Source organism: Cornus florida, unplaced genomic scaffold, assembly GCF_030987335.1.
Source record: "Cornus florida cultivar Cherokee Brave unplaced genomic scaffold, ASM3098733v1 CherokeeBrave_3.0.0_Hap2_Chr04, whole genome shotgun sequence".
Classification (NCBI taxonomy): Eukaryota; Viridiplantae; Streptophyta; class Magnoliopsida; order Cornales; family Cornaceae; genus Cornus; species Cornus florida.
Genome location: NW_026775574.1, coordinates 95,433,131 through 95,448,030, shown reverse-complemented (window position 1 = coordinate 95,448,030; position 14,900 = coordinate 95,433,131). Strand labels below are relative to the sequence as shown.

Here is a 14,900-nt window from a genome sequence, read left to right as displayed (position 1 = left end):
TCGAAGGTGAGGAGGAACTGCCTTTACAGATTATGAAGAACAATAGGGATGCTACCAATCATTTTATTCAGAAGGGTAAAAAGCGGCAGCCAAAATATTTGAAAGAGCTTTTAAATCAATCTACAACGTTCACTGGGGTGACAAAGTTTGACAGTCACCAAGTTCCATCTCTGGCTTTTGAAGAACCTTCCAATTGTTGGTCTCTTCCTGTGGTTACTCTTACAAGTATAGCCATTGCACTTCCAAACATTGAAAAACACAAGGCGAAGTGGTTGCTCGGAAGTGTGAGTGAAGGCCTCTTGTATGCCAACCTTGTAGAGAAATTCTTGAATGCCAAAAGTGATATGGTAAGCATCAGAAATGCAGCAGACACAGTGTGGTTAGGAGTTGATCTTTTTCACAGGTGGCTAGATGAAGATCTCCAGAAAATCTCTCTTGAAGGAAACAACTCAACGGAGACTCTTGAGAAACTTGCTGACATAGCTAAAAACAGTGTCATCGAGTTCAAGGCAAACACGAATGGAGATCGGAAGGAGAACCCTCAAAATTGGCCCATCAAGGTTATTGCTGCAAATTCAATGTACAGAATTAGCCGAACCGTGCTAGAGAACCACCGAGGCAGCAATGACCAGACTGATGAGACACTGTTCGAGCAATTATGTATTATGATTGCGGATATATTGGGTGCTTGTCTCACCAACTTACCGCGTGTCATAATTATGAAATGTTTTTGCAGTGCCATAGAAGAGAGGGAGAAGAGTGTCCAACATGCTGCTCAACTTCTAGGTGAAACTGAAGAGATTTTGAAAATCCTTCAACAGCGCGAGCTTCCCAATTTGAACCCTGATAAAGTGGCTTATATTGATGAGTGGCGCGCATTAATCAAGCAAGAAAATCTCCTGGCTTTCACTACTTTAATCAATGATGGAACATCTTCTTCTGGCTCTGGTGAATTGCATATAGCTATTGAATAGAAGGCATACTTGAGAAAAAACTGGCATATTATAATATGAATTCTCAGTTTCGATTTTGTAAAAGCCTTATGATATATATATGTAGTATTATATGGGAAACAGTGTTTAGATATCATTTGAATTTGCTGCATCATCATATAACAACTATTGAATTTATGCATTTTTTTTTCCCAAAGGAAGAGGCATATATGTATATCCGACTGTAGCAGTCCTGAATGTTTGAACATTAGCATTCAAGTCATAGGAACAAAATGATGGAATTAATCGTATCACAGAAAGCGACATACCCTCGAAATAATTGAAATAAGACCTAGATACAAATAAACCAAGGAAGCTTATCGTCTAATAATATAACTAATTCAGAGATATGTTTTCTGCAGATTCAATAATTTAGAAAGTAAATGATTAGATATATATATATATAAAGGATTTATTTGTCTTCTATTAAGAAAAGTAGGACTTAGAAGTAATTTTCCCATACAAAATTGACAATAATTGGGGGTCAGTGTTGATCAGAAAAACATATTTTCCTTTCATATCAACACTACAACTTTTACAAAGCAAAAAAAGGAGGGGGAGGGTTGTCTGCTAAATAATTGATCAAATACAGTACTCATATATATACATCCAGATGAGACAAGTCATAGTGGAAGACTCCTTTGCTTGACTCATGAATGTGACAGTCATGGCAGAAATTGTTCATCCAGTAATTAGAATTTTGGTCTACGTCTGCTTGACTCATGAATGTGACCCTCATAACAGAAATTGTTCATCACAAATAGCAGAATCAACAACTACACCGAGGCTCTTTGCATTTCATCCAAAGAAAATAATTGTCAAAAATCAAAAACCAGGAGAGGAAGAACATGTTGTCCTGCAGCTGGACACAACCCTACTATTACGAAGAACTAGCCAAAGCACCGATGGTATGGGTCGGGGTCTATGTTGCAGTAGCATCTTTAGTCTGCTCCATAGCTATGGCTGCGGACGCCTTCCATGGGTTCCGCCACAAAAAACTGTGGTTTCCATGCAAATTTTTCTCTCTCAATGCTGCTTCTCTGACAATATTAGCTGTAGCAATGAAACTGCCTGTGGATCTAAGCACAAACATGCCACGCAAAAAGGATCAGCTGGCAAAACTCAGCAGCACCGCCTTGATGTCTACAGCAATAGGTAATTTTATGCCATCTTTAGGAACCATGGATGACACAGAAATCCTAATGAACATGACAGCCTTGGCTATTCTGGTAACCACCATCCTTGCAAATGTCTGCATCCAATTAGGCACTGGCCTAATAAATAGAAATCTTATTGTAGAACATATTGCAGTTATGTTTTTCATGTTTGTTTTGCTTGTCATATTGAGTTTCTCAGCCTTGACAGTTTCAACCACTAAAAAACATTTACAGCTGAAGTATAGTGATTTACATAAAATCACTTCAACTGAAGAATCAGTGGGAATTGGAATGGCCACCACCCAAAAACTAAAAGATTATGTGAAAAAGTATTGGATGATGGCTGAAACAGGTAGCCCTCAATTTGTGATGGCGCGTTCTGTGAACTGCTCTGCTTTAGGGGCAATATGTTCTCTGACTACTGTCATTTTATTAGAAGCGGAGCTGAGGACGTACTTTACAGACAGATGTTTTTACAGCGTTCCCTACGAACAATTTTATGATCAGTATGTTATGACTCTCGATTCCGATTATAAGTGGTCAGTTTTGTTCATTCTTGTGATTCAGACTATCGGGGTGGTAGTAGGTACAACTGGGCCAGTTTTTAGATGGTTCATTGCCACAATATTCAAGTGCTCAGTAAAAAAAGGCAAGAGCAGCAAAACTGAGTGGAAGACGGAGTATTACTGGATCAGAACGCTGGTAGGGTGGCGAGAGAGACCCTTGGCTTTACGCTTCCGGAGCCAAAATTGCAGAAAACTTGTTCACAGCACAAAGAATCGAATTCTGAACTTCTGTATTGGAGTTCAGATTGTGATCGTCACGGCTAGCAAATTAGTTTTGCTCATCTCCAGTTTCCTACTAAGCCCGTTGTTGTCATGTTTCCACTGCTGCAAGGTCTTAAAGCAGAAGCTCCTGTCTAAATCTAATGCCTCAAGCAATCACACAGGATCAGAATTGGAACCTGGTACCCAACTGGATCTTAGCCGTTTTGTTCTGTATCTTGACGGTGAGGCGGAACTGCCCCCACAGATCATGAACAACATCAGTAATGCTACAGATCATTTGATTCAGATAGGTAAAAAGCAGCAGCCTAAATATCTTAAAGAGCTTTTAGGGAAATCTACTGGTTTCGAAGGAGTGGCAAAGTTTGATGTTGACCAAATTCCATCTCTGAATTTTAAAGAACCACCCAACTCTTGGACTCTGCCTTTGGTTACACTAACAAGCATCGCCATTGCACTTCCTAACATTGAAAATCAGAAGATGAAGCAGTTGCACAGAAGCATAAGTGAAGGCCTCTTGTATGTCAGCCTTGTAGAAAAAATCCTTGATTCCAAAGCTGACTTGGTAAACATTAGAAAGAAAGCAGAGAGAGTGTGGGAAGGAGTTGATCTCTTCCGCAAGTGGCTTGATAAAGATCTTCGAAATATCGCTGTTGAAGGAAAAACCTCAAAGAAGACTCTGGAGACACTAGTTAACATAGCTAAAACTATTGTCATGGAATATAAGGCAGGGATGAATGGGCAGGAGAACCCATTGAACTGGCCCATGGAGGTTATTGCTGCTAATTCAATGTACAGAATCAGCCAAACTTTGCTGCTAGACCATGAAGGCAGCGAATACCAGATGGATCATGAAACACTGTTTGAGCAATTATCTGTTATGGTCGCGGATATATTGGGTGCTTGTCTTACCAACTTACCGCATGTTATAACTACGGAATGCTATTGCAGTGCCATAGAAGAGAGGGAGAAAAGTGTCAAACATGCAGCTCGTCTTCTTGGTGAAACTGAAGAGATTCTCGATATCCTTCAACAGCGTGAACTCCCTAGTCTGAATCCTGATCAAGCGGCTAATATCAATGAGTGGCGTGCTTCGATGAAGAAAGAAGATCCCTTGGCCTTTACTTCTTCATCCAACAATGGTGCATCTTCTTTTGGTTCTAGTAAGTCTATTGAGTAGGAGATCGGCATGATAAAATACAGACACATAATGCTATCACTGTCGGGTGTGTACTCATCTGTGAGTTTTCTATATTTAAATATTGTATGAACTCTCTGCATTTGAATGTGATCTTGAGCAGGTAGATTTATTCTATTCATATACAACACATTCATTGTTTGTTTAGATAGCATTTGAATTTGCTGGATTCACAGGTAGCCCTTTTTCTTATGGTGCTAATGTAGATTTATGCTATTCATAAACAGCACATTCATTGTTTTTTGAGATATCATAGGTAGCACTTTTCATGAATGCCAATCAAAATTTAGAAATCCTGAGCATGTAACCCTGAAAATCTTTAAAGCCAAATTTACCTCCATTTTAGTTCTACACTTGAGTTGTGGGGGAAGGAAAAATATGGGAATATGTATGATTATCGATCAGACAGAAGAAATCCCTTAATTGTTCCAAGCACTAAAAATGAATTACAATATGTAGCATGACACTCTTGCCAAACACAGTGAGTATTGTGAAAACTTGCAATAGAACCCCACCCTATTGGCTTACAAAGTTAAAAAGTGTGAGAGTGTCAATTGATCAGGAAAAGAATGAATTCCAAAAGGAGAAAATCCAAAGAGGAATGAATTGATAGCGATCAAACAAGACAATTTACTAGGGGTGGGCAAATAATCCGCGAATCCGATCCGATTCAATCCATGCTGATCGGATTGCTACACCCACGGCTCGGTGTTAAAAATATAAAATTGACAATCAAGGGGCAATTTACTCCAAATGTTAAAAATATAGAGATTTATGTGCACTTAAAATTCAATAGGGGTGTTTCTTGCACATTTTTTGTCTAACGAGGGGATTTTTTGCCCTTTACCTTTAAAAAATAAATATTTTTTGAAATATTTTTGAATTTTCAACATCTAATGATAAGTAATGTTCCTGTCACTTAAAAATTTAAGTGGCGCTTACCGTTTTCAAATTGCGAATAAGTCCTTAATCTGTTCATAATTAACTAATTAAGCATTGAATTGAGTTATCAAACAGCACCTTAGACTAGAATGATAATATTTGTTAGGAGTAAGTTATGATATTTTACTCAACACGAATCTAACAATTTATAAGTCATGACCCAGAAGTGAGTGTTTGGTACTCTTAATAAGGGGCACTTCTGGAGGTTTAACTAGAGGAATCCGAGTCTAACCCAAAAATTTGACAGTTTTTGGCAAAGATGACATGCCCTTAAACTAAACAGATGATTGAATACAATAACTAAATTGACCCAAAAACAGGACATGCATGCAAACAGAGCAGATTTATAGAAACAAAGGCAAATTAACCAAAATCAAAACCAACTGCATGAGAACTTCCCATTAATCTGGTTTTAGATAATGTTGGCCAATTTGCATATATTTTGTAATTTGATACATAAAAATAAAAGTTATCATTTAGTAAAATGACATTTAGAGACTGTATTTACGACAAAAAATTAATTGAACCTAAAAAGTGCAAATAACAAGAATGTAACATTTAGGTACAATTATAAATTGAATGAGTATCATATACATGATTTTAGGAGAACTTGAACTTCAGAGGTACAATTAACGAGGTTCACAATTTATAAAATAATGGAAATAATAATAACAAACTAAAATGAAAGAACACAAAAATAGACATATATATATATATATATATATATATATATATATATATATATATATATTTTCGGAAGTACAAAAATAGAAATATTTGATAAAGGTAAGAAATTGACCTTTAAGATTGAGACGTGCACTGTCCTAAAATTCAAACTTCCTTCCCATGTGTAGGTAATGGGGGGAGTACCGACTCCAAAATACAAACCAAGTGCTCGCAGGCTCCTCTCTTTGAGATGGAAGTTCCGACTCCGAAGTCCAAAATACACCCAGTGGTTGTAGGCCATGTCCTCTCTTCAGCACATTCAGACTTCTCATTGGTCATAACTCATAAACACATGAAATAACAGCAGATAAATGGATATGTACACACATATATATAGAATACAAAGTTGCTAGGGAAGTATATAAACTTTAGTCCTCTGAAAGATGGTGGAGGCTTTATATATGAAGTATTCATGTGTAACTAAAAAGGCTAACTCACTACACCAGACTCTCATGGCTGCAGAGTTTGGATTGATAGATGTACGCAGCCTAATATCCGCATGCGATTTTATGGTTGAACAAATATCCGCCTTAAATACAATTTAAATAGTGAAAAAAATAGTCACAATAAATCACCATAAATATAATATAATTGAATTAGATTTTTATTAAAAAATTCCCAACAGATAGCACCCTTACTTTTAACTTTGATGTGAGCTATATGCATTACCATGACACCATGATCACTCTTTTTCTTTTCTTTTTTCTTTTTTAAGTTGGCAAGCATCAGAAAAGTATTTTTTCTCCCTATCAACACAAACTTTTAAAAAGACAAGGGGTCCTCTTTGATTTTTCATTAGTCTTCCTCTCATTGACTCATGAGTGTGAAATGCTCACATTCCCAATAGCTTTGTGGAAAAATAGCAGAAATCGTTCATACCTTTAATATTCCTTCTCAGAACCTTCACAATCAAAAAACTCTAATTGACTTGAAAAATGCAAAACCAATTGCATTCCGGGTGGCTTCAAGGAAAAATGGTAGAAACAGTTAATCCACGACACTTAGTTCGGTTTATAAATAGCAGTATCAGCACAATCAACAACTACAACCCGATCTCTAGCCTTCTCAGAAAGAAGAACATCAACACGCCTTTCGTGCCCTATGAAATTAAGCAGGAATTACAAGAAATGAAAAACAAAGCACCCATGCCATGGGTCGGGATCTATGTTGCAGTAGCATCTCTATTCTGTTCCGTAGCAATGGCTGTGGATGCCTTCCTTGGGTTCCGCCACAATAAACTGTGGTTTCCATACAAATTTTTCACTCTCAATGCCGCTTCTCTGACAATATTAGCTATAGCAATGAAGCTGCCCATGGATCTAAGTACCAACATGCCAGACAAAACGGATCAGTTGGCAAAACTTAGCAGCACCACTTTGATGTGTACAGCAATAGGTAATTTTATGCCTTCTTTAGGAACCATGGATGACAAAGAAATTCTAATGAACGTGACAGCCTTGGGTATTCTCGTAATCACCATTCTTGCAAATGTCTGCATCCAAATAGGCACCGGCCTATTAAGTAATTTTTTTGTGATAGAACATATTGCAGTTATGTTTTCCATGCTTGTTTTGCTTGTAATTTTGAGTTTCTCAGCTTTGACAGTACCAACCACCAAGAAATATTTGCAACAGAAATATGGTGATTTACATAAAATCACTTCAACTGAAGAATTAGAGGAAATTGGAATGGTAACTGTCCAAAAATTGAAAGATTATGTGAAAAAATATTGGATGATGGCAGAAACAGGTTGTCCTCAATTTGTGATGGCGCGTTCTGTGACATGCTCCGCTTCAGCAGTAATATGTTCTCTGACTACTGTCATTTTAGCAGAAGCAGAGCTCAGGACATACTTGTTCACATATAATCCTTACAATCTCAATTCGGATTATAAGTGGTCAATCTTGTGATTCAAACTATCGGGGTGGGAGTAGGTACAATTGCCCTGTATTTAGATGGTTCATTGCCACAAAATCCAAGTGCTCAGCAAAAAGAGGCAAGAGCTACAAAACTGAGTGGAGAACAGAGAATTACTGGATTGAAAGGATGGTAGGTTGGAGAGAGAGCCCCTTGGCTTTACACATCTGGGGCAAAAAATCCAGAAAACTTGTTCATAACACAAAGAACCTAATTCTGAACTTCTGTATTAGAGTTCAGATTGTGATTGTAACAACTAGCAAATCAGTTCTGCTCATTCATGTTTCCGCTACTGCAAGGTCTTAAAGCAGAACATCCTGTCTGAATCTATTGCTTCAAGCAATCACCCGGGATCAGAATCGGAGCCTGGTACACAACTGGGTCATAGCTGTTTTGTTCTGTAACTTGACGGTGAGGAGGAAATGCCCCTACATATCATGAAGAACATCAGCAATGCTACAGATCATTTGATTCAGATAGGCAAAAAGCAGCCGCCTAAATATCTTAAAGAGCTTTTAGGAAAATCTACTGGTTTCAAGGGGGTGGCGAAGTTTGACAGCAACCAAATTCCATCTCTGGATTCTGAAGAACCTCCTAACTGTTGGTCTCTGCCTTTGGTTACACTAACATGCATCACCATGGCACTTCCCAACATTGAAAGTCAGAAGATGGAGCGGTTACAAAGAAGCATGAATGAAAGCCTCTCGTATGTCAGCCTTGTAGAAAAAATCCTTGATTCTAAAGCTGACTTGATAAACATCAGAAATGCAGCAAAGAGTGTGTGGTTAGGAGTTGATCTTTTCAGCAAGTGGCTAGATGAAGATCTCCAAAAAATCTCTCTTGAAGGAAAAACCTCAAAGGCGACTCTAGAGAGACTTGTTGACATAGCTAAAAATATTGTCATGGAATTCAAGGCAAACATGAATGGGAAGGAAACCATTTGAACTGGCCCATCAAGGTTATTACTGCTAATTCAATGCACAGAATCAGCCAATCTTTGCTACTAGACCATGAAGGAAGCAAAGAACAGATGGATCATGAAATACTGTTCGAGCAATTATCTGTTATGATCGCGGATATCTTGGGTGCTTGCCTTACCAACTTACCGCGTGTTATAACTACGAAATGCTTTTGCAGTGCCATAGAAGAAAGGGTGAGAAGTGTCCAACATGCAGCTCATCTTCTTGGTGAAACTGAAGAGATTCTGGAAATACTTCAACAGCGTGAACTACCTAGTCTGAATCCTAATGAAGCAGTTTATATTGATGAGTGGAGGATTTCACTTTTTCATCCAGCACCAGCACATCTTCTTCTTGTCCTGGCGAGTATAATTTAGCTGTTGAGTAGCATAAGGAGGAGGCCAGCTTGAGAAAATACAGGTAGCTAGATTATAGTATAATTGAACCATATGTACTTGTGTACAAGTTTTCTTAGTTTGGATATTGTGTGAATTCTCAGCATTTTAATATGAAAAAGCTATATTGGATACAGGTATTTCTCCTGTTATAGACATGTAATATTCATATGTATCATTTGAATTTGTTGGATTCATTCATAGCCAATGTTCCTGCATGTCATAACTCAAATTTTAGTCTCCTGAGCCTGTGCTTTTTCCCAATAATCTTATTCTTAATCAACTGACCAATTTAATTTCCATTATCTCTCGACGCTTGAGTAATTTTTTTTTTCCTTATACATACACTTGTACACCCACTTTGTCTAAATGAGGACTTACCTTGACCATTTATACAACCCAAGCATACGCTTGATTATCAGTAGGTATGAGTGCTTAATTGTTCCAAACTCAATAAATAACTTGCAGCAGCCACATTTGATTAGAAAGCTGTGGATGTGAATATTAGTCTATTAATACTGAACGATATGATTTATTAGCGACTTAATTGGCCTCCCTAATTCTCAGTTAATAAACAAAATCACTGATTCAAAACAAATGACTATATAATCAAGCAGTGAATCTTGCGCACACTTGCTACAGAACTAGCACACTGCTACTAGTGTACAAAATTAAAAGTGTAAGTTTGGTCAAATCATAAAATACTCAACACACGGGCAGGGGAATTCAACCAGGAACTCTAGTTGATGGTAATATGAATGCATGACAATATTCAAGTTGAGAGGAGATATTCAGTATGTTGAATAGAAATGTATCAAATTATCATTAATGTGCAAATTATCCAACAAAAATATCGGGTTTATAGCAGATTAGTTAAAGTTGGAGATTCGAGCATGAGGTCATTGGACAAGGTTCATGCTCTGTATAGTTCTGAATTTTATCTGGGGAACTTAAAAGCTGGTTGATATAAGAAAGCAATGAAAGCTGAAAGGAATCCTCCTGGAACAAACGGAGTTGTTAGTTAAAAGGTCGGTGATGGCTAGTGGTTTGTGGCTCAATTCTTTTCAGAATATAAAGAATATTTTCCCAGCTAAAATTTCGGGTTATTTTGCCCCCTAAACGAGCAGTTCAAATTTATTAAAAATCTACATGATATGAATTTTAGTGCAGCACTTATGCACAACTATGTGATTGTATGGCTCACTCTTCTTATGAGCTTCCATGCTCAGGAGGGTTTGGAAAAATGAATTTTCTAATTCTTTTTAAAAGGAGATTAGTATTGGTTACATGCAATACATAACCTAGCTTTCAGGACCATCTAATGCATAAACTGGTCAATAATTGTTGGATAAATTGGTCAAGAAGCATTGGATTAAGAGCCACTAACCATCTGTTAACTTCCAGTGAACCTTTTGAATGATCAGACAATAATATATGCCAAACATGATTTATTTAATATATTTTATTCTAATTCATGGTTTGTTGCAATCGCTTCATTTATCAACAATGTTGGTTGATGAATTTATACATTAATTTTTCATAATTAATGTATAATACCTAAAACATTTAGTATGTGTTTTATAAGATTCAACAAATAAAATACAATTATTAGTTCATTAAGTTTCGAAGTTATATCAAGAAAAGATGCATTTGGAGAATCAAAGCCCCTCAAGTGCGTACCTGGACATGGAAATCTCTGCTGCACCTCAGACCTGTACTGTAGTCAATTGCCTTGTAAAATCAAAAATTGGGGACGGATCGATCACATCTTTCTGGTCCCATAATTGGGGACGACGGATCATCCTTGACTCGAATCGTAATCCCATTTGTTCTTTCTCTGTAATTTCAGCTCTCCTATCTAGAATTTCTTGCAAGCCAAACGCATCTATTGCACTGTTGCTACACTTATCTGCGTTTTTTTGACTTCAGCAACGGATATTTTGGTATCGAAATGGGCTAGACTGTGATGTTTTGTTTGGGCTTCCACTCCTTTGTTTGACTTTTATGGATTGGGCTGGCCTGCTGGCCTTGTTATTAACTTGCCCTAATGGGCCTCCGGTCTCTGACCCTCGTAAATTTCATACATCAATATTCTTTGCTTCAGCTATCCTGCCTCTTTCATGATCCAGTAGGTATTTACGGTGCAATTATACACCTAACGAAAATAAGTTTTTGTTAAATGATATTTTTTTGCCTTTTAAAATAGAAAGGCAGAGAGTTTAAGTTTCATATGAATAAATGAATATTTGAGTGTATTTTTTGTTAAGGTATAAAATATATATATATATATATATACACACACACGTTAATATATAGATGTATTCAAATTCGATCACAAGCTCTACTTAACATGGAGGGAAAAAAAGAAAAAGAATAAAGATTTGTGAATTTTTTGTCACGGTAAACAGGGGTGCAGTTCAATGAACTAGTAGTCAAATGATTTGATGAAAGTTGCATAAAGCCTCATTCGGCAATAAGTAATGATGATCTGTAAACCATTCCTTTTTTTTTTTTTTTTTTTTTTTTTTTATCATATCACCACTTAAACTTTTAAAAAGAAAAAATCTACACAAAAGTTAAAAAAAAAAAAAAAAAAAAAAAAATTTACTACCAAAGGCCACCTTTTTCTTTTAGTCATCTCAAAAGCTGGGGATGTGGCACAAGCGAGACCAGTCACAGCTTCTAGGGAAAAAATTAATAGTGAAGACATGCCTTAATTTACTTGGATATATATAGTAGTTCTCAGATGCTTTGAGTCAAAAAATAAATAAATAAATAAATAATAAAAAATAAAAAATGAAGATGAAGAAAAAATCCACCTTTTTCTCTCTTGAATTTATAGAGGTAAATATATATATATATATATATATATATATATATATATATATGTAGCATATTTAGATGGTTCATTGTCAGAAAATCCCTGTGCTCAGTAAAAAGAGGCAAGAGCTACAAAACCGAGTGGACAACAGAGAATTACTGGATAGGAATTTAGGCTAGAAGGATGGAGAGAGAGCTTCTTGGCTTTACCCATCCGTAGCCAAAAATGCAGTAAACTTGTTCACAACACGAAGAACCTAATTCTGAGCTTCTGTGTTGGAGTTCAAATTGTGATTGTCAGAGCTAGCAAATCAGTTCTACTCATCTCCATTTTCTTACTAAGCCCGATCGATGTTGTCATGTTTCCACTACTGCAAGGTCTTAAAGCACAAGCTCCTGTCCAAATCTAATGCCTCAAGCAGCTCATCTTCTTGGTGAAACTGAAGAGATTCTAGATATCCTTCAACAGCGTGAACTTCTTAGTCTGAATCCTGATCGATCAAGCAGCTAATATCAATGAGTGTCGTGCTTTAATGAAGAAGAAAGATCCTTTTGCCTTTACTTCTTCATTCAACAATGTTTCATCTTCTTCTGGTTCTAGTGAGTTGCATTTAGTTATTGAGTAGGAGGCCTACTTGAGAAAATACAGGCACATAATGCTACCACCGTATAATATGTACTCATGTATGAGTTTTTTTTTTTTAGATATTGTATGAACTCTTAGCATTTGAATGTGTAAAACCTATTATTAACTTGTATGTCTTAAGTTAATGTAGATTTATTCTATTCTTATACACCAAGTCATTGTTTAAATATCATACGAGTTTGCTGGATTCATAGGTTGCCCCTTCCATGCATAACGCCACTCAAATTTTAGTCATCCTAAGCAGGTAGCGATGAAAATCTTACCCGAAAGCCAATTTTACCTCCATTTTAATTCTACCGGAAGCAAAAGTACGGTATTATGTGTGATTATCAGACACAACGAATCTCTTAATTGTTCCAAGCACTACAAATGACTTACCATATGTACCGTAACACTTTTGTCTTGATAAATTTCTAATAGCAAATTAAGCAGTTCACATTCGGTTAAAATGCGTGTCATTATGAATACTCATTGGGTTTGTCAATCAATTGATCTGGACAAGAATGAATTCCAAAAGGGGAAAAATTCGAAAGAGGAATGAGTTGATAGCGATGTTGAACCCTTGAGAACTAGATTAATGGACAAGGTCACTGTTCTGTATATTTCATTTGAATTTGTTGGAATCATGCATGTTCAATTTTTGATGCATGCAACTCAAATTTTAGTGTCCTGAGCTGCTTGCTCCTAATAATATTATGCTTAACAGCCGATTTAACTTCCATTGTGTCTTGAGACTCTTGACACTTGTGTAACCTTTGTTTTTTTCATACACTCAGTACACCCACTTTGTTTAAAGAGGACTTACCTCGAACCAATTTTTTAAGAGTTAAGAGGAGATAATCCAAGCATATGCTTGATCGTCTACCTGAGTAATTAAGGACTAGTATGATGTACGGATTATCCGTGGATATGAGTCCCTTAATTGTTCCATGCTCAATGAATAACTTGCAGCAGTTCACATTTGATTAGAAAGCTGTCGATATGAACATTAGTCCACTAATATAGAAGGATATATATGATTTAACAATTTTGGCTCCCTAATTCACAGTTAAGAGACAAAATGGCCGATTCAGCATAAATGACCAGCTCACTGCTACTGGTCTACAAAATTAAAAGTGCAAGTTCGGTTGAATCATAGAATACTCAACGGACAAGACAATCCGTGTTTTTTTAGTTTAAATTTGTATATTAACAGATTGGAATTTTTTTTTTGAAAATTTTAAGGGTAATGATGAAAATATAACATTATTTATTTTAATTAATTTTTTAAAGAGGACAACTAATTTGAAATATTTTAATAAAACATCCTAATAGGATGAGATGGACTACTAATATGGGACACATGCATAAATTAAAATTAGGAGAAATTAATGGAAAATTATGGGAGAAAACAATGGAGAAAAAGCAAAACAGTTTAACAATATAGCTTATAAGAGACCGATGTCTCGATAGCCTAATGAGTTGGTGCTTTCAGTGAATTTTAGAGTGTCGGTCTTCGACTCTGCATCTATTAATCTAACATCTAACCCCTATTACCTTATAGATATATATATAATATAACTCATAAGAGAAAAATTAGGACAGAATAGAGAAGCCCACAAGGACATGTTTCCAGGTAATTTAAAAATATTTTGAATTTAAAACTCGCATGCCATTTGCTGATTCATCTTGATTTAGACAATCATCTTCTATAATCTATATATGCAATTTTCATATAATTGCATCAATTCAAAGCACCTCTTTTATTTTTCCAACCAAACTCTAATTGGACCAATTCTTCACAATTAAAAAACTAAAGGTTTTTTCTCTCCAAATTGCAATGAGAGTATATTTTATATTCAAGTAGATATTCTACAATTACAGTATCTGATAGATTAGAAGATGGAAAATAATTTTTGCACCGAATAGTTACAGTGAATTGATAAACTTATTATTTTTAATTAGTTATTTATGCAACAAATAAGGGAGTGGGTCCTCCACTTAATTGTATTTAATTAATGTAATTAATAACAATAAAAAAACTATTCAGTTATGCAATTAAGTGCAAGTATTCTGTGTGAGTATCACTACACTTAAAAGAAATTAGTGGAAAAAGATCACAAAAAATAATGGAGAGAGGTCAATGGTTCGCTTGATTAGACAAAAATTAATGATGGAAAGTAAAAGTGAAATAGAGAATTAATGTTCCAGCATGCATTTGGTTAAGTGAAATTTTTTCATGAAAGTTGTAGGAAAATATTATTTTGTCAATTTGATTGACATGAAAGTGAAAAGAAAATGATTCTGATTACCAAAATTACTCTTATGATTTCAAATGTTAAAACAATAAATGAATTTGTGTTAGATGAATCCTCTTTATACCC

The 14,900-nt window shown here is 35.8% G+C and overlaps 1 protein-coding gene and 1 long non-coding RNA gene across 2 annotated transcripts; one reads left to right on the top strand and one right to left on the bottom strand.

Annotated features, from left to right (window-relative positions):
* The first annotated feature begins 1,897 nt into the window (after nt 1-1,897).
* LOC132305410 (uncharacterized) lies at nt 1,898-4,114 on the top strand. The gene has a single exon (XM_059803053.1). It carries the CDS (start codon nt 1,898-1,900, stop codon nt 4,112-4,114), a length of 2,217 nt encoding a protein of 738 aa, XP_059659036.1.
* Nucleotides 4,115-5,577: 1,463 nt separating this feature from the next.
* LOC132304037 (uncharacterized) lies at nt 5,578-10,966 on the bottom strand. The gene is made up of 2 exons (XR_009481478.1): nt 10,752-10,966; nt 5,578-7,292 (listed from the first exon to the last, which is right to left on the bottom strand). It is a non-coding gene; the product is annotated as an uncharacterized LOC132304037 (long non-coding RNA).
* Between the last annotated feature and the right edge of the window lie 3,934 nt (nt 10,967-14,900).

What these genes read in the sequence shown, in the direction of transcription:
- LOC132305410 (XM_059803053.1), top strand. Translation starts at nt 1,898, where the DNA reads ATGGTATGGGTCGGGGTCTATGTTGCAGTAGCATCTTTAGTCTGCTCC.